At 49.7% G+C, this 20,569-nt stretch overlaps 1 protein-coding gene across 1 annotated transcript in view; it reads left to right on the top strand.

Moving 5' to 3' along the window:
* The window catches only part of ABCA13 (ATP binding cassette subfamily A member 13), a 326,881-nt gene that overhangs the window by 165,995 nt on the left and 140,317 nt on the right, over positions 1–20,569 (top strand). The window contains exon 43 of the mRNA XM_039235661.1: positions 12,471–12,568. Coding sequence (XP_039091592.1) covers positions 12,471–12,568 — 98 coding nt within the window. The remainder of the gene's footprint in view (positions 1–12,470; positions 12,569–20,569) is intronic.

Below are 20,569 nucleotides of genomic sequence, written 5' to 3'. Positions count from 1 at the left end.
CTCCTCCCCTTCCTCTCTTCTCTCACCCCTTCTTTCTCTCCTTCTTTCTCTCCTTCCTCCTCCCCTTCCCTCCCTCCTCCCTTCCCTCCCTCCTCCCTTTCCTCTCTTCTCTCACCCCTTCTTTCTCTCCTTCCTCCTCCCCTTCCCTCCCTCCCTCCTTTTCCTCCTCCCCCTCCCGCCTCCCCTCCCTCCTCCCTTCCCTCCCTCCTCCCCTTCCTCTCTTCTCTCACCCCTTCTTTCTCTCCTTCCTCCTCCCCTTCCCTCCCTCCNCTTCCTCTCTTCTCTCACCCCTTCTTTCTCTCCTTCCTCCTCCCCTTCCCTCCCTCCCTCCTTTTCCTCCTCCCCTTCCCCCTCCCTGACCCCCTCTCCCTGTCCTCAGCCTCTCTTCTCCCCTCCCTCTCTTCCCTCGCCGTCCCTTCCCTTACCTCTTCTTTCTTCCCCCCTGCCTCCCACCCTCAGCCCTTCCTTCCTTTCTGTCAAATGATCCGGCCTAGCTGCATTTCCAGCCACAGCCCTGAATTAAATCGAAGAGACTTCCGGAGCAGAGAAGGCATCAGCTCTGCCTTTTGCTTGTCTGTGCGTGCTGGGAAGGCTCGTTTTAGCTGCCACGATCTTTGTTAAGCCACTTGCCTCCTGTGTAAGCGTGGTTTTAGTAAAAGCCGGCCGAATCAAGGGAAATGGACTTACACGGGCCACGGAAAGCTGCCACTCGTGGCGCCCGAGGGGCCAGCGAGGCGGCCCCCGTCACCGTGGCGCGGCTGTCCCTGGCTGTCACAGGACGCCCTCCGTATTAGGATGGCTCAGCTTCTCCTGGGGGTTGGTGGGAGTGGAAAGCGAGCTCTCCATGGTTGCCTGCCGCCCAGGCGGTGATGGCGGCCCACAGGGCAGCCCCCCGACGTTCTGGCTGCATCAGGGGAGCTTCCCAGCCCTCGGGACCGCGGAGCCCGGGCTTGGAATCCATCCCCCGGCCATTGGCCAAATGCGTCCCTGGGAGCCTGGAGAGCCCCAAGGTGGGTTGTTGGAAGGGGCTCCCCGCGCAGCCGGAAGGGCCGTGAAACGCCCGGGAGCCACCCTCAGCAGGGCCAGAGGGCCCGGGGGCGCTGGGCAGCCTTCCTGCATCCTGGGCTCCCGCTGCCCTCCCGGACGGCGGGCTCCCCTGGGGCCTTCGCGCTCACGGACAGCTCTGGGGCTGGGCGGCCTCCTTCCCACACCCTGACCCAGGGGCAGCCTGTCCTGGCCCCCGCCGGCCCGGGGGCCCCTCCTCCATGGCTTCTGTCTGATTTCTGTCCCCTTCCTCGTCCTCCACTCTGGAGGGAGGGGACCGCTGGAGGAAGCCATGTCCCGCCGTGCCCAGAATCTTCACTCGGATTGAACGCCTTCTTGCCTGTGTTGCTTTGTAACAGGAAGTACCCAGCTCATGATGCCGATCTTAACGCGAGTCCAGTGTCCCCATAACCATGACTTCTATCGCGGCCTAATTTCTGTGGTAAGAGGCTTCCTTCCAGGGGCGCCTGGGCGGCTCAGATGGTTAAGTGTCTGACTCCTGGTGTTGGCTCAGGTCATGATCTCGGTGTTCATGAGATCGAGCCCCTCATTGGGCTTTGTGCTGACAATGCAGAGCCTGCTTGGGATTCTCTTTCTCCCTCTCTCTCTGCCCCTCCCCTCCTTGCTCTTCTTTTCTCTCAAAATAAATAAATGAACATTAAAAAATAAAGGCTTCCGGCGTACAGTTTCCCTGCAGGCCCTGAGTGCAGTGGGAGCAGCCGGGGTCGGGTGAGCGGCCTGTGTGTCGGTTAAATTTGGCCGCTAGGGTCCAGGTAGAGCCAGACGAGTCACTTGGGCTGGAATTCCACTCTTGTCGATAAAATAGAAATTTCTTCCCCAACTTGGTCGCGCCGCTTCTGTTTGGATCAGATCATGCAATAACCCTGAGAACAGATGACAAACAGCACAAAATCAGGCAAAGGTGAGGACTTGTCCCGTCACTTCCGCTGCATTTAAATCCAGAATACACGTGCTTTGATGTATGTGGAAAGCCAGCATTTCTGTATTTTAGCCCTTCTACATTTTTAATGATATGGTAGGTATGTAATCACAGCACAACTTCTAGGAATCCTTTTTAAAAAATTTTTTCTAATGTTTATTTTTCAGAGACAGAGTATGAGCAGGGGAGGGGCTGAGAGAGAGGGAGACACAGAATCTGAAGCAGCTCCAGGCTCTGAGCTGTCAGCACAGAGCCCGACGTGGGGCTCGAACTCACGAACTGTGAGCTCATGACCCGAGCCGAAGTCAGATGCTTAATTGAGCCATCTGGGTGGCCCTAAAGATCTTAAAGTAATCTCTACACACAAAGTGGGGCTCGAACTTATAACCCTGAGATCAGGAGACACACTCCATTGACGGAGCCAGCTAGGCAGTCCCTGAAAATTCTTTTGATGCCAATTCCATAAATACTCCTATTTCTGATTTGTATTTGCCTTTCTTCTCCAAAATATTCTTTCCTTTTAAAGATTGTATTTTTGAGTAGTCTCCACACCCTACATGGAGCTCAAACTCACAACCTCAAGATCAAGAATCATACCCTCTATCTACTGAGCCAACCAGGCACCCCCAAAATATCCTTATTTATACCTGTGCCTGCACCCTTTGGAAATGTCTTAATCTCCCTCCTCTTTGCCCTTTTTTCTTTTCAGTTCTTTATTTTTGAAACTGCATACAGGAAAACCCAGTCAGCAAATTTTGGCAAAGGCATGGGGTCCTGTGACCGTCACCACCATCAAGATACGGGACGGAGGGGCACCTGGGTGGCTTAGTCGGTTAAGCATCTGACTTTTGCTTAGGTCATGATCTCGCGGTTCGTGGGTTCGAGCCCCGTGTCAGGCTCTGTGCTGACTGCCAGCTCAGAGCCTGGAGCCTGTTTCAGTCTGTGACTCCCTCTCTCTCTGACCCTCCCCTGCTCACGCTGTCTCTCTCTCTCTCTCTCTCCTAGAAATAAATAAAACATTAAAAAAATTAAAAAAAAAAGATACGGGACGGAGTCCATCCTTGCCGCCTTCTTCAGGGAGTAATTGCTTCCTGTGACTTCCTTCTCTGAAACCCGCTGTTTCTTCTTCCCCCAGACTGCCCCGCCTCCTGTCCTTGGTGCTCATCACCCCAAACAAACCCCACAGGAGCCAGCAGAACTGGCCACACAATTACCTGGGAGATTTTACATGTGCTTCTCCGATGTCCTCCAGTAATTTCCACCTGCTGCACTTAGTACATGCTTCGCACATAATAGGTGCTAAACAATTATTGATTGGTTAGAGCCCATGTATCTTTCTTTTCTCTCGCACACACGCAGATGCTCAGGAAGGACTCCTGTCTTAAGGGCAAACCATAAACACCGATCTGAAGTACAGGTTTAACAAGATAGAATATTGCAGTATATGCGGGCTTGTTTGAGAACGGGGTCTCGCATTGGAAAAAGATTAAGGCTTTTAAAAACTTTCTTTTGTTTGACAGAGTCTATAAAATATCTCTCTCAGCCAATTTTGTCTCCTTGCACTGGGCAAGTATCGACTTTCTTGTCTTGTGTCTGTTATCGATTCGCAGGCAGCGTGGAGAAGCACCCTGCGCGGGCTGTCCCTGTGATCCCCTGTGTGGTGCCTGACGGCCTTACGGCAGAGGCGTGGGGGCCCGTCTAGGACTCTCCTGACTCTGTAGATTTCATTTTAGTTTTCTTTATTGTTTGTTTATTCTTGAGAGAGAGAGAGACCGTGTGCGCAAGCAGGGGAGGGGCAGAGAGAGCGGGAGACACAGAATTGGAAGCAGGCTCCAGGCTCTAAGCTGTCAGCACAGAGCCCGACATGGGGCTCGAACCCATGAACTTCGAGATCATGACCTGAGCCCAAGTCGGACGTTTAACCGACTGAGCCACCCAGGTGCCCCGAGCAGATTTCATTTTAAACAACAATAAATTCCTTGTAATTCATGGCTTCTAAAGGGACCCCCAAGCTGGTGAGGCTGAGATGTCAGATCTGATCATACAGGCGCCGGGTGTGTTCCAGGGCACGGAGCGTGTTTCCTTCACATGATGGGGGACCAGGTAGGGCTGGAGCAGTTCCGAAGCCAAGGCAAAATCTTTCGATGTCATGCAAATGGAGTGATTCTTAGTGGGGTATTTTTTTCGATTTTTAAAATGGTTCTTTTTGAAAGAGAGAGAGAGCGAGCATGAGCGGGGGAGGAGCAGAGAAGAACGGGGGTGGGGGGGAAGAGAACCCCAAGCAGACTCTGTGCTGTCAGCGCAGAGCCCGATGCAAGGCTCGAACTCATGAACTGTGAGATGGTGACCCGAGCCAAAATCAAGAGTCTGATGTTTAACCGACTGAGCCTCCCGGGCACCCTGCTTTGAGACTCTTTAAATTCTCATCCTTCATCCCACTGCTTTGCGCCATCTGCCCCACCCGCTCCATGTTCCTGGCCCGAATCAGTTACAACTGTGGCATCTGCCAGGTGGTGGTTTCTCTCATTCCCTAACTCACTCTGCATCTGTTTCACTGGCATTAAGCAGAAACAGAGCGCTTTCTCCTCACTGCCTTTATGTATTTGCATCCGTAAGGATCACTGCATTCAGCGAGCCACAATTTGCTGCGATCCTGATTCGCTCGGATGCTGGAATCCTCCCGGATTCAGCCAGTGGAGCTCCTTCAAGCAGGCTTCTGTGCCCTGTAACACGTCCCCAGGATCTTCGAGTGTTTTCTTGCTTCCTGACGTCCCCAGCTGCCCCAGGCGCCCGGAGCGCATTTCCAGGCTCGCCCCCAGAATCAGCTGTTTCTGCAAGCGGGCCGGCCGCAGGTGCACGCGTGGCATGGGGCCACGCGGCTGCTGTCCTGTCCTGGGCGTGGCCGGGCCACCTCTGTTTGCTGCTGACAGCCAGGGGTTCACGTCCACGCAGGACCCCTAAGGCCAGGCCAGCCACACTGGGTCCCTCGAGCGCCCCCTCTTGGTATTTGTCTCTCCCTCCCTGACTGGGACAGACTCCGCTCCATATCGGAGGGTCTCCCTGTGTTTGCCCAGCCCGCCCACACCTCTCGACTGCCAGCGCCCTAACGCCCCCTGGATGGAACCCGGGCCCCGCCAGTCCCTGCTGGCGCCCCAGCCCCGCTCAGGTGTGTGCCTTCCGCAGGCAGTGAAAACCAGAGAGCTGCCTCCCTGCCCCCTCTGTCTGCCTGAGAGGGAAGGGTTGGGGGGCGGGGAGCCTGCTGGCCCCAACACGGTCTCTCCATCACACAGCACCTTGTGTTTTCTCCTCAAGGGACAATAAACCCAGTAATTTCCGGATCCTTTATTTGGGGACTTAGGCCTTTAAAAATCTTTTTTTTTTAAAGTTTATTTATTTTGTGAGAGAGATCGAGAGTGAGAGAGGGGCAGAGAAAGAGAAGGAGAGAGCATCCCAAGCAGGCTCCAGGCTGTCAGCACAGAGCCGGACGTGGGGCTCGAATTCACGAACCATGAGATCATAACATGAGCCGAAATCAAGAGTCGGATGCTGAACTGACAGTGCCCCCCAGGCGCCCCCGGGTTTTTAAATTCACAGCGAGCTCAGGCTCTCAGCATTTACTCTAAGCCTGGTGTCAGCTCAGTGCTGGAGGTGCTGTTTGTCTTCTGACCACGGTGCTGGCCCATCATTTTGTGCTGTGTGTTTATAAAAAGCCATCACAGGGCAGTGTGGACCCCAACCCAAGCTTGACCTCATCAAATTTAGAAACGCAATAAAGTTGAAGTAATTATCCCATGTGAGGAAGGAGACCGTGGGACTAAATCTGAGAAAGGGCCGTCGCCCAAAGTCAGGAATTGGAATTCGGTTGTGGCCGACTGCTAAACCTTCCACCCCCGCTTCTGACTGGCACTATGTCTCCAGCATCTGGGGACACTTCACCCCAATGACCCTTGTTTCCAAGCTATACCAGTGGGGTGTGGTGCTGCGGTGCACTGAACAAAGGCCCTGAGCATGTCTGCACCCTAATCCCTGGACCAGTGGTTGTTAGCTGCACGGATCTTGTGATGGGAAGGTTATCTTGGGTTATCAGCATGAGGCTGTATAATGAGCAGTGTGCTTGTCTGAAGGACATATGAAGGTCAGACGGGTGGAAGGGGGTGTCTTCGTGGAGGCAGGGATTGGGGTGACGAGCTGTGAACACGGAGCACAGGGGCCGTGAGCATCAGGTGGCCACTGGAAGCTGAAAACGGCAAGGAGCGCGTTCTCCCGTGGGGCCTGCAGAAGGGACCGCCCCGGGTAGTCAGGCAGTAAGTCGGCTTTGCTTTCAGCCCCCGTGTCTGGGGTCATCTGGTACCGCAGCGACCGGGAATGAATAGACGTTGCTGCGAAATGATAGACGCCTACTGGATGCACTGTGTGGCCGGTCAAGGGACACATCTGCCCAGGCTCCTGTGTCTGGAGAGGACTGGCCAGTGACTGTCCTGTTCCTTCCCACCTAAGCTCTCCACATGGTTTTATCTTCTGCTTTTTAAAAAAGTTACTTTGGGGGGCGCCTGGGTGGCTTAGTTGGTTGAGTGTCCAACTTTCGCTTAGGTCATGATCTCGCGGTCCGTGGGTTCGAGCCCCGCGTCGGGCTCTGTGCTGACTGCCAGCTCAGAGCCTGGAGCCTGTTTCAGTCTGTGACTCCCTCTCTCTCTGACCCTCCCCTGCTCACGCTGTCTCTCTCTCTCTCTCTCTCTCTCCTAGAAATAAATAAAAATATTTAAAAAATAAAAAAATTTAAAAAAAAATAAAAAAGTTACTTTGGGGAAATGGAAAAAAACAGAAACAAAAACACCAAAAACCCCACAGCACAGCTTACATTTTGGCCCAAGTGTGGAGCTTCTCTCCGCGCTGATGTCATCTGCTGGTAGGACAGTCCTGTCCTTGGCTCGCAGAGTTGGTCGGCTTCATGAATTTCGCTAGCGTCTCGGCTGAAGGCACCTGACACTGCTCATCTCCGGGACACAGTCCATCAAACGGACACTTTAAATGCAGGTCAAGTTGGGGGTCCGAGACTACTTGGCGACGGGATGAGCAGAGCCCCGCGGTCTGAGGGATTGATGGCATCATCAGTGTTGAGGTGACCCTGGGCCACCGTGAATGCTCAGACCCTACGGTGCTTCTAAATTAAGAAGCCCGTAGTCCTCATGTGAAGAATCTCCAAACCGTTGCATGTCCTGTTCTTTGAGAACGCAGAGCGGAAGTGCCACAGGCTTTCAATCCACATTTCTGTTAAACTATACGTTGTTTCTGCACTGGATGATGTCCTTGAGGTATACTTTTCCCCCCTATTTTTTTTTGACGTAAACTATTGTGTTAGTTGAGGGCGTACGACGTGATGATTTGTTGGCTGTATGTGTGGTAATGATTGCTTTTGGAAGTTCAGTTATCAGGCATCACCTCATAGAGTTATTTTTCCTTTTCTTTAATGTCTATTGTTTATTTTGAAAAAGAGAGTGAGCAGGGGAGGGGCAGAGGGAGAGAGAGAGAGAATCCCAAGCAGGTTCCGCACTGTCAGCACAGAGCCAATCTTGCGAACCCTTGAACTGAAACCAAGAGTCAGATGCTTCACCAATTGAGCCACCCAGGCTCCTCTCACATGGTTATTTTTCTCATGGAAAGAACTTCTAGAATCTACTCTCTTAGCAACGTTCAGATATAGAGCCCAGTGTCATAAACGATAGCCCTCACGTTACACATCTTATCCCCAGAACTGACTAATCTCGTAAGTGGAAATTTGTATCTTTTGACCCCTCGTGCCCATTCTACCCATCCCCCACTCTCCCCAGCAACCACCAATATATTTTTTTAATGTTCCATGTATGAGTGAGATCAGAGGGTATTTGTCTTTCTGTCTGACTTATGTCACTTAGCATCATGTCCCCAGTGCTGTGGCATATGGTGGGATCTCCTTCCTTCTTGTGGCTGAGTAGTCCTTCATTGTGCATATATATATACCACGTCATCTTTACCCATTCATCTGTGGATGGCCACGTAGGCTGTGTCCGTGTCCCTGCTCGTGTACATGATGCTACAGTGAACACAGGAAGCAGGTGTCTCTTCAACATGCTGTTGTCTTTTTCTTCGGATGAAATACCCAGAGGTGGGATCCCTGGGCCATATAGTAGTTGTGTCTTTAATCTTCTGAGGACCCTCCACACTGCTCCACAGTGGCCGCACCGTGTGCATTCTCACCAGCAGTGCCCAACGTTTTCCCTTCCTCCACGTTCCCGCCAACACCCGTTATTCCTTGTCATCTGGATTCAAGCCATTCCAACAGGTGTGCGGTGATACCTCATCATGGTTTTGATTGGCATTTCCTTGGCGATGAGTGATGGGAAGCATCTTTTCACACGCCTCTTAGCCTCTTAGCCGTCCGCGGGTCTCCTCTGGAGAAACGTCTATTCAGGTCCCTCCCGTTTTTTACTTGGGTTGTCTGTATTTTTGCTGCTGAGTGGAATGTCCTCATCTGTTTTGTTCTTGTTCAGGTTGTGCGAGGAACTCAGTTAAAGGTCCGTAAGAGTAGTTTGACCCGTCTTCACTTGATTTTCCTTTGACTTGGGAAGCCTGATCTAGTTCCAGTGAAATTCAGAACGTTAGCTACAACTCAAAACCACTTTCCAGTCCTGTCCTAAGGGAGAGGCCGCTGTGCGTCCGTGTCGTTCGTATGCGGCGGCCCGTGGCCTCGTCTCGTTACGGGGATGGAGAAGACGCTGTCAGAACAGGGAGAGGTGCACACGGTGGCCTTCCGAACGTGCACGGGAGTCCCGTTCTCCCCAGACTTCGGAATGGTCGCTGGGGATGGGAGACGCTTCGTCTCCACTCAGACACCTTCCCACGAGAGGCCTGTGGTTTGTGTAAACTCATGAAGGGATGTGTCTGTGTGTGGAATAGACTCTCTGGGTCGTCTGGAGTGAGACTTTGTGGCGGCGTGGCGGCGTGGCGCCGTTGACCACCTGAAACTCAGCGTATGCGTCCCTATTTCGCTTGTTTAGGAAAATGTGTCGCGAGTCGGCCTCCAGCTACAGATACTGACTTCGGGTTGTGTTAGGGATTGTGTGTCAGATGATCAAGAAACTGTGAAAACCACGACGTGGCACTTCCGTTGCCCAAGTCTACGGGGCACGGATCCCGCACCTGCATAACATTCCATCCCGGGTGCCAAACTTCCATGAGACCCTCGACCAGGGGAGCTGACTGCGCCCATTAGGCACCGGAACTGCAGCCGAGAATAACAAGGGTGACGGCGAGATCTGCCATCAGGAACTCGGACTTTTGAAAAGGTCAATCACCGTCGTGTTGCTTTTCAAAAATCTGACCTTTATTTGGGCCTTTCTGCTCCCTGGGCTACCTTGGTGTTTTTCTCACCGTCAGGTGCCCCTGGGGGTGTGTGGCTGCAGTCAAGGCACGCCGACACCAGGTGGCGCTCGTGACATTCTTACGGTCTTTGCCTTGCCTCACCCCTTCCACGGGGGGGGGGGAAGGGGGGGGCTGGCGAATTCCCTCAGTGTCCCCCATACTCAGTGTTGAGTTGTAATCAACAGGATCCCCCTGAGGGCATGGAGAGCGAGAGCTCTGCCCTTCTGTCTTTTCCTCCCACACGCATGCTTGCACACACATACACACGTGTGCCCAACTGCACGCTCACACACACGCACGCTGTCTTGTTATGAACACAGGAAGGGAGGGGAATTTTTAAAAGATAGATGGAGGTTATTACCAAGATGTTATCAAGATACACTTTACACAATTCACTGTTACTTTTGAACATTGAATGAAAATTCCATTTAGAATAAGATACAAAGGGAAAGTCTTCTTTCAATGAATAATTCTTGACTTGCACTAGTTTTACTTTTTTCTTGTTGCTGTTGTTTTTAAGAATTCCGTTTTTTATTTGCGCTTGGGTGACTCAGTCAGTTAAGTGTCTGACCTCGGCTCACGTCGTGGTCTCACGGTTTGTGAGTTTGAGCCCTGCATCGGGCTCTATGCTGACAGCTCGGAGCCTGGAGCCTGCTTTGGATTCTGTGTCTCCCTCTCTCTCTGCTTCTCTCTATATATATATCAAAAATAAAAATTAAAAAAATTTTTAAAAATAATTCTTTTTATAAAAGATGTTTATTTATTTAATTAAAAAATTTTTGAGTGTTTATTTCGTTTTGAGAGACAGAGAGAGAGTGCATGAGCAGGACAGGGGCAGAGAGAGAGGGAGACACAGAATTGGAAGCAGGCTCCAGGCTCTGAGCTGGCAGCACAGAGCCCGATGCGGGGCCTGAACCCATGAACCGTGGGATCATGACCTGAGCCGAAGTTGGATGCCTAATCAACTGAGCCACCCAGGTGCCACATAAAAATATTTATTTATTTTTGAGAGAGAGAGAGAGAGAGAGATGGAGGGTGGGTCAGAGAGAGAGGGAGAGAGAATCCCATGGAGGCTTCATGCTGTCATCACAGAACCCGATGTGGGGCTTGATCCCATGGCTCTGGGATCACGACCTGAGCCAAAATCAAGAAGCAGACACTCAACCGACCAAGATACCAGGTGTCCCTGTTTCTACTGTTTTTAATTTCATTCTCTACAAATAGCCTAGATGAATGTGTATCTTTATGAATGCGCTAGGTGAATGCTTAACTTGTCAGCCCTCCGTGCATTCCTCATCAGTGGGGGTAAGAGCACTGGTCTCACTGGGCTGGGCTGAGACTTAATTGAAGTAACACATCAGGCACTTGCCACACTGTACTAATTCCTCCTCCTCGTGCTTGGCTAATCTCAGGACCAGACATGGGGGCTTCTGTTGGGCACCCGATGTTCCTTCCGTTACGCATAACTGCAGTCACTGCCCACAACCCTTCCGTTACACGTCTTATTATTACCATTTATCATGAGAGGAAACTAAGCGTGGCCAAACACTGGCACAGTGTTGTTATTAATTGTTGGTTATTGTTATTACTGGTGGCGGTACTTGGAGAAGTCGTGGGGCTCACTGCTTTCCCTTCTTCCCTGCAATCAGCAGGGGATCCTCTTACAAATCAAAGTCCCCACCTCGGATCTAGTGAAATCTTGTGGCCCCTTATCGGGGCAGGACCTGGGTTTCTCTCAGTGGGATTCTTTCCCAAACTAATGAGCCACAAGCAGAGAGATGATGTGTCTCTCCCCTCCCGTGGGCACCTTGCTTGCCTCTCCTCTCTGGGACCCTCTCCCCGTCTTTTCTGCGGGCTGCAGGATCCCCAGAACACCCAGACACAGTCAGTACCTTTGTATTTACCCCTGTAAATAAGCAATCGGAGTCCGAGGGCCTGCTGTTTACAGAAACCACAAGCACGGTCACGCTAATGACTGCAAGCCATCACCCACCGGGCCTCAGCTGCTCGCTGAGGCCCCCCCCTGCTCCAGAGACAGTGCAGCCCACAGGCTGGGCACTGGGCCCCATGACTGCTGGCCTGACAGGTGCTGAGGAGCATCGCCCTTGAGCCCAGAGCCCCAGCCGTTCCTGTGGCCATGGCTGGTGCAAGGTGTTCATGCACCTGCTGATTTATGTTAGGGACGCCCCCTCCGGGGAACTCACCAAACCTCCAGCTGCCTCTCTAGGGCCCTCATTGCTGTCCCGGCTCAGACGCTTCTCACCTCTCCTGCTGGTTTGGGACCCAGCCCTTGGATCTGACCAGATCCTTGCTTCCAGCACGAACAAATAGGGGCCGCAAGCCGTTACCTAAGCAAGTTGCTCCCGGTGACGTGGGTCCCGGTGACGTGGCGTGCCCATGGAAACGCCACGTCCAGCGGGGATTCTTACACATGCTGTCTCACCCGTGCCAAATAAGCTGTGTCACGAGCTTCCCCACCCATCTCTGAACTTCCTCTTTTTTTACGTTTACGTATTTATTTTGAGAGAGAGAGTGAGAGCGAGAGCACAAGTAGTGGAGGGGAAGAGAGAGAGGGTGAGAGAGAATCCCAAACAGGGTCTGTGCTGTCAGCTCAGAGCCTGACATGATGCTCAAACCCACACAGGCTCTGAGATCATGACCCGAGCTGACATCAAGAGTTGGACGCTTAACCAACTGAGCCACCCAGGTGCCCATCTCTGAATTTCTGAGATGCCGGTGTCCAGCCACAAAATCCAGCTGCAGTGGGCATATGCCTGGCACCTCCTTTGCCCTGTCTGCCCCTTGCTTGGACTGGTTGCATCCTTGCCTGTAAATGCCCTGAGGCCCATGGTCCGGTTTCCCTCCCTTTGTATCCCACCAGCGGCCTTACAACCAGCCTGTGGAGAACCCGGTGGCCTTCCCGCCAGGCCAGTGACGGGGAAAAGCTGGGAAAAGCTCACAAAATGCGGCGTGTGTGGTGTCTGTTGTCGTAACGACCTCGCTGGGGACCTGAGGCCATAGGCCCAGGAGTGTGCTGTGGAAATGGGTATGAAATAATACGGAGGTCTTTTTTTCAATTTTCGAAAAGGTGTTCCTGACACTTTTGCAAGGTTCCACGAAGCAATCAGACGTTGCTCCGGAAGCGGGTTTGGAGTGGCAGGACCACAGGCCTCCAGAGAATTGTAAGTACACGGCACCTGGCGGCATTTCTGCTGTGGGGACAACATCAGCATCCTTTGCTCAGGACTGCTGGCGGAAAAGTGCAACACGAGGGGCCTGAGCACAGCCAGGTCGGTAACTGGGGAGACAGGGGCGGTAAGGCTGAAGGCTTTGTCCTGATTCGAATAAAGCAAGCGTGTGTTTAGGGAGCAACTTTATCTCTCCTTCAGTGCCTTCGTTTGTGAACCCGGAGTAAGGGGAACCGTTCATCTGGTCTCCCTTGCATCGCGCACAAGGGGACACAGCCTGCATTCCGCGCGGGCCTGTGATGCGGGCACCTTGCCCGGAGTCTCCAGATGGGAGCTCTGCTTGCTCGGGCCTCTATCCCTGCGGGACCTCAGTGTCGACCCAGGCGTCAAGTGCAGACGTCCGCGCACGCGAAGGCACAGGATTCCGGTGGAATCCAAGTGCGGTTTCCGGGGGTGTGGCTGTCCCTACCTGTTTAAGAGCAACCAAGCACCGCAGGGTGCTGGGCTGGACCCTGGAGGCCGGTGGGCAGGCAGGCAGGGGAACGGAGTGCCATTTGTCTTCTTCCTGCAGATCAGGTATAGCGATGCGCAAAAAAATTAAAAAAATAAAAAAATAAGACCCGTTTAGGGGCACCTGGGTGCCTCAGTCGCTTAAGTGCCTGACTCTTGGTTTCATCTCAGGTCGCGATGTCATCGTTCATGAGTGCAAGCCCGGCGTGAGGTTCTGTGCTGACAGCATGGAGCGTGCTTGGGATTCTCTCTCTTCCTCTCTCTCTCTGCTCCTCCCCTGCTCGCGTGCACGGTCTCGCTCTCTCAAAATAAATATATATTTTAAAAAGTACCTGTTTTAGGCATTGTAATTGGCTTGTGGTGGTTTCTCATAGTGATTTTAATTTGTTTCTCCCTAATGATTCTTTAGGTTGGGCGTATTTGATATAAGCAATTGTGCTGAGATACAGTTCACATATCACACAATTTGCCCACTTGAACCATAGCATTTGGTGGCTTTTAGTGTATTCGGAGGTGGGCATCCAACCTCCCGTCGGCTGTGGAACAGTTTCCGTTATCCCGAAAAGAAAACGTGCCTCGACTTAGCTCTTCCTCCTGTTGCCCCGGTAACCTGTTACCTGTCGTCCATTTCTGTACATGTGTCTACTTTGGGCATTTCATATGAACGTAATCATGTCACATGTGGTCCTTATTGACTGGCTTTTTCTTTTGTTTAAGTTCATTTATTTATTTGAGAGAGAGAGTGCGAGTGAGTGAGCAGGCGACTGGCAGAGAGAGAAGGCGAGAGAGAGATTCCCATGCAGGCTCTGCACTGTCCACGGAGTGCTGGACTCGGGGCTTGAACTCATGAACCATGAGACTGTCACCTGAGCTGAAATCAAGAGTCCGATGCTTAACCGACTGAGCCCCCCAGGTGCCCGTTGACTGGCTCTTTCGCTTAGCATCCTGTTCCCAACAAGGGTCATCCATGTTGTAATGTGTGTCAATCCCTCATTTTCTATGATGGTCGAATACTCTTTCTCTGTATGGATATACCACATTTTGTCCATTAGTGGTTGGTCATTTGGGTTGTTTCCCATGTTTGGCTCTAATGAATATGCCGTCACGAACATTTGTGAGCAAGTTTCTTACAGGCATGTATTTTCTCTTGAGTACGTGCCTAGGAGTGGAATTGCTGGATTGCATGTTTAGCTGTATGAGGGACAGACCACCACATCATTACCCAAAGTGGCTACACTTTCCACATTCCCCCTGGCAGTAGAGGGGGTTCCGGTTTCTCCTGCGTGCCCACCGGCACTTATGACTGCCTATGATATGGACCTCAGACAACTCAGGGGGTACAGGGCGCTCCCTCTTTGTGGTTTTGGTTTGTGTGCTCCTGGTGGCTGACACGTGGAGTATCTCTTTGTCAGCTTATTGAGTGTTTGCACATTGTTTTGGAGAAATGTCTGTTCAGATCTTTGGCCATTTTAAAAACTGGGCTATTATTATTTCTGGAGCTGTAAGAGTCTTTCATTATGGAATCGGGAGAAGTGGAATGTGGGAAGTGGGATGAAAAACCATGGATTTTTCATAGACACTTTTTATGCAGTCACGGAAGTTTCTATTTCTTTCGGTTTGATGAGAGGTATTTGTTATGAAGGGGTGGGGGAATATTGCCAAATGCTTTTTTCTGCATGAGTTGGGAAGTATTTCCTCTTCTTGTATTTTTTTGGAGGTATTAGTGAAGAATTCATTCTTTAATATATACCTGGTTGAACTCATCAATGAAGTTATCTGGGCCTGAATTTTCTTTGCAGGTAGTTTTTAAAGAAATTAATATTTCAGTTTCTTTATGTGTTATCATCTATTCAGATTATTTCTTTCTTCCTGAGTCCATTTCGATGTTTTGCATCTTCTGATGCACACGTCTGTTTCATGTGAGTTGCCTGATTTATTGGTGTCCAGCTGTCTGTAGCATCCATCCACCATCCCTTTCATTTAGATGGAGTTGGTAGTAACCAGAATCTTTCATTTCTGAGTCTAAAAATGTACATCTCCTCTCTTCTTTTTGGGGGGGGGTTAATTTAGCTAACGTGTTGTCAATTTTGTTAATCTTCTCATGGAATCTGCTTTTATTTTCAGTGATACTCTATTGATTCTCCATTTCCTATTTTATGAGGTTCAGCTCTGATTTTTATTCTTTCATTCCTTTGACTTGCATTAGATTTGGTTTGTTCTTTTTCTCTTGATTTGAGATCTTTCTTGTATATCAGCATTTACAGCTGTGAATGCTGCTTTGCACCCTGCCTCTGTGGGTCCCATAGTCTGGGAGTCTCGTATCTTCACTTTTGTTTATGTACAAGTATTTACTAACTTTTCCTCTGGCTTCTTCTTTGGCTCATTAACTGTTTAAGATGATGCTTTTTATTTTGTTTTTATTTTTTTGATTATTATTTTAAAAATACATAAGGAATTGCTGTGCCCAGTATGGGGCTTGAACTCACGACCCTGAGATCAAGAGTCGCATGGTCTTTCTTCCAACTCAGCCAGCCAGGTGACCCCACAAATATGTTTTTAGATTTCCACATATTTGTGAGTTTCACAAATTTCTTTTGGTTATTACAGTCCAATACTATCCTATTGTGACCAGAGGGAAACGTTTTGTACGATTTTACACCTTTGTAACTTACGAAGGCTCGTTTATGGCTAGAATACGGTCCACCCTCAGAGTGTACACTACCTCTTGAGAAGAGTGTGTACCTCTCATGATGGGTGGTGTGTTCTGTAGATGACTCTTCTGTCTGTCTGTCTACACGGCTGTTCGAGGGTGTATTTCCTCCTTGATAGTCTGGTAGCTCATTTTATCCAGTAGTGAACTTTGCATGTTGCTGTTTGCAGCTCATTTCCGGATTGTCTGTTCCTCCCATGGCTTCTGTCAGATTTTGTTTCACGTGTTTCAGAGCTCTGTAGTTGCATAAATACTTTCTGTCTCTTCCGGGCCCTTTCCATTGGTGCTGATGCTGTATCCGATGAGCTGCTTTCTCAAGAACATTGTGGAACTTTTTTGGATTCCAGTGGTAGTCCTCATCAGACCAAATCCAGACCTTTTTCTGAGACAATTTCTTCTCTATTTTTGGTCCTGCAGAGATGGTTGGGGGCAGAGGGGCCCACATCACGAAGTTTCCTTGAAGCCCTCTGGTTTGGTTGAGCAGATCTCTGAGACACATTCATCACTTTACTTTTTATCTTTTTCATCTAAAGAGTTTACTAGCGGAAAAGAACACCAAATGATTGATCCATGTAGTGAATTGTAATATTCATTCATTCATTCATTCATTCATCCGTGGGGGTAAAATAGACTTCATACAAATTTTACCATTTTCAAGTGTCCAGTTCTATGGCATCAAGTACATTTACATTCTTTTGCAGCCATGACCACATCCATCTCCAGAGCTCTCTCACCTCCTCCACCTGAAAGTGTATGCAGTAATCCCTAGCTCCCCCCTTCCCTGCCCCTGGCAAACACCCTTCCACTTTCAGTCTGTATGAAAGTCACTGTTCTAGAGATGTCTTGTAAGGGGAAGCTTATGCTGTTTGCTCTCTGGTCATTGGCGTGTCTCAGTTATCATAATGGCTTTAAGCTTCACCCACCATGAATCCTGTGCCCAAATTTGCAGGATGTGTGAGTCATGTGGGAGGGGCTCTGGAGTTCCCAGGCCTCTCCATCTCCGTTCTCCCTGACTCCCAAGTGCTCACCCACATGGGAGCTCTCCAAACCCCATCCTTTTGGGGTTTTATGGCGGTTGATCGATTCAGTCATTGGCTGCTGGCCAGGAAGGGGTCAGGGGAGGTTGGAAGTTCCAACCCTGTAGTTATGTGGTGGGCTCCCTGGCCCTCAGAAGAGTCCCAAAGGTCACCTCATTAAGGTCATTGACATAACAACAGATGCCCTTGTTGCTGTCATCACTTAGGAAAATCCAGAGGTCTGCAAGAAAGAGATAAAGAGCAAATGCACGTTTCTTATTTAAGACAGAGAGACAGAGGTCGAGCAGGGGAGGGGCAGAGAGAGGGAGACACAGAATCCCAAGCAGGCTCCAGGCTCTGAGCTGTCAGCACAGAGCCCGATGCGGGGCTCGAACTCACAAGTTGTGAGATATGACCTGAGCTGAAGTCAGATGCTTAACCGACTGAGCCCCCCAGGCGCCCCTTATTATAAGTCACAGTATCACAAGACCACAAACTCTTAACATGGCTCTCCTCCAAGCCCATTGGGCTTTTCAGCAAAATTCAGTTCTGTGTGGTTATGGGACTGACATCCACATGGGTTGGGCTTGCTCTCAGCTCCTGGAAGTCATTCTAGAATTTTAGCCACATAGTCCCCTCCCAACAGAACCTGTTTCTTCTTCAAAGTGAGCAGGAGAATCTCTGTTTTGATTCACTGAAAGGCAACTGAGTAGCGACTAGATCTGCCAAAGCTCATCACCTCTTCTGTACGTATCACGTACGTGTAGGAGCGGCAGCCCTGTGTTCCAGGTCTTACCCACACTCAGGAGGAAGTGCTTAGAAACTTCCATGAAGTAGGAGTGATTGCGGGGCTGTTGTAGACCTCTCCCTGCCAAACCATTATTACAATATGCCAAATTGAATTCCCCTTCGGGCTTATTAGCCATTTGAATTTCCTCTCTTACCACACAGTTGTTGCTTTCCTTTGCCCATGAATGATATATGTTTGAAGGATAGTGTCTTAAATTTGCTTTACTAACAGCAGCTGCTTTTATTTTATCACAAATGGCATATTTCTTTTTTGACAGAGAGAGAGAGTGAGAGAGAGAGAGCGCACAAGCAGGGAAGGGGCAGAGGGAAAGAGAGAGAATCCTAAGCAGGCTCCAAGATCAGTGCAGAGCCCAACGTAGGACTCGATCCTACAACCCTGGGATCATGACCTCAGCCAAAATCAGGAATCAGACACTCAAGTGACTGAGCTACCCAGGCGCCCCACAAATGGTATATTTCTTGATCACACAGTCAGATGAGTTTTTATCGGGTGTCACCACCACTCAGGTCCAGATAGAACATCCCCAGCACCTTGCCGGGCCCCTCTGCTCTCTCCAAGTCAGACCCCCCTCCCCCCCGCCCAAGGTGATGCCCTCACCTTACAGTAATTGTGCGTGTTGTTGGGCTTCATATAAATGGGGTCATCGTGTATGCACGGAGTCTGTGTTTTTTCTCTGTATTTTGCCTCTTTGATCCATTTATGTTTCCCCTTGTGTCATTTCTACGCAGTAATATTCTACTGCGTATATCATACTTTGTCTTTCTTTTACTGTGTATACATAAATTTTATTTTAACTTGGCATACACATTATTTTATCTTTTTATTATTAGCATTTTACCTAAAGGCTTCATTTCTGAGCATTCATTTATTTTAAGGTGCATTAGTTAATGACTTTTTTATGTAAGAGCAAATTCAAAGAAAACATGATTATGTTCTCATAAACATTTTGTCATCCTTGAGAACTGAGGGTAATTTACAGTGAAAAGGTTTCGCCCGCATACATCCTCTTTGTAATGGTGATGCATCCGTTTTGAAAAAAATCATTTCGTGATTCCGAATTTGGGGGACATTATGAAAATCCATCCAAATATGTTAGAAATAAAACATGCAAAAAAAAAAAAAGCTAACGTTATGTGAAAAAGAGCGGTGTTTTAATTTAAAAAAGAACCCTGAGGAAGGACACGTTATAGTGTTTTCTATTACTTTTGTAAAATATGACGTAAAAATGCAATCCTATTTATCATTCAAATGACAAATTATGGAACTGGAAAAAACATCATTAAAATACCTATTTAAGTATTTCGTTACTTAGAACAAAACGGGGGACCCTGACACATCAAGACAAATTTGGTAGGGGGCGCCTGGGTGGCTTAGTCGGTTAAGCGTCCGACTTTCGCTTAGGTCATGATCTCGCGGTTCGTGGGTTCGAGCCCCGCGTCGGGCTCTGTGCTGACTGCCAGCTCAGAGCCTGGAGCCTGTTTCAGTCTGTGACTCCCTCTCTCTCTGACCCTCCCCTGCTCACACTGTCTCTCTCTCTCTCTCTGTCCTAGAAATAAATAAAACAGTAAAAAAAAATTTGGTATGACATCGCCCGCTTTTCCCAGTCCTACTGGGTTCTGCAAATCCTCCAACAAAGCTTAACAGGACACATCTCCCTTAGGGAAATGTATATTACTTAGCAGATATAACTTTATCAAAGTGCTAAATCAGGGTTTTGGGGAGAGGGTGAGAAACCGTCTTCAGGGTAAAGTGCTCAGTCGCTTTTTGGAGACGGGGGAGCGTGATCCACACCAGAGAAAAGTAATTTTGGGAATAATCACTCACCAAAACCTTTCCCTTTCTTTCCATGCCCTCAGAAATTACTTTTTTGTTCCAATTCCTGCTCCCGGCCACCCCTGCCCGCAGGCACCCCTTACCTCTACACTTGCCATATATCTTCAGGAAGTCTTGTAAGGGGGCTCACTCTCAAATAACTCACTTCCTGCTCCTCTGAGAGATGAAGGCAAAATAATATATAAAATATGTATTTTTTTTAAGGATTGGGAGCCTAGTGGCACCAGAGAAATGAGTTATGGAGACCCGTGCCTGGAGGGGCATATCTGTTCCTGCCACGTAAGGTGTGCAAGTCACTCCTTCATGGAGCCCAGGGGCATCGATTAGCTGTCTGCAGCGTATCAGAAACTAGAAGAGGCGTTCTCTGTGCATTTTCTTCCTTAATCCTCCTGGACTTTTTGGAAATAGACTTTCTTGCCACCATTATTTGGATGTAGAAACTGAGCCATAGAGAAGTTGCCTGATTTGCCCAAACCCTAGTGGGTTTAACGCAAAACTCCCACCCAGGTCTGGTGGTGGCTGCTGTAGTCTCTTTGGATCAAAGAAAATAAAATCTTCAGATCCGTCCTTTTTCTGCAAAGGCTTTTCCAAGTCCCGAGACTGCTGTGTGTTACAACATTTGAAAGACACGTGGGTGTAACTGGATTCACTCCTTGACTTTCCAGAAGAGGTAGTGATCCCACACCGTCATGATGACCTGTGGAGTTTGTTAGAACACAGAGTCCTGAGCCTCACCCCCTGGTTTCCCGATTCTCTGGTTCCTGGGTGGGGCCTGAGAACTTGCATTTCTCATTAGCTCCCCGGTGGTACCGTGGGTCCAGGCGACACCCCGGACGTCCACCGCTTCGGGGTGATTCCTGAAGCAGGATTCTGTCTAGAACCACAAATTCTGGGTCTGTTCTTTTTCTGCTGATTTCCAGTGTTCTAAAATGAATTCTGTCCCCCGCTCCCAAAATTTGTATGTTGAACCCCTAGGACCTCCGCGCGTGACTGTATTTGCAGATACAGGATCTTTGGAAGGGGAATTAGGGGAACAGTGAGGGGTACAAGTGGGTCCTCACCCAGTCTGACTGGTGTCCTTGTGAGAATGGGTGATTGGGCAGAGACAGCAGTGCCCAC

Source organism: Hyaena hyaena, unplaced genomic scaffold (genome assembly GCF_003009895.1).
Source record: "Hyaena hyaena isolate Hyena2069 unplaced genomic scaffold, ASM300989v1 scaffold_101, whole genome shotgun sequence".
Lineage (NCBI taxonomy): Eukaryota > Metazoa > Chordata > Mammalia > Carnivora > Hyaenidae > Hyaena > Hyaena hyaena.
Note: the sequence above shows the minus strand (reverse complement) of the source record. Positions and strands in the feature narration are given on the sequence as shown.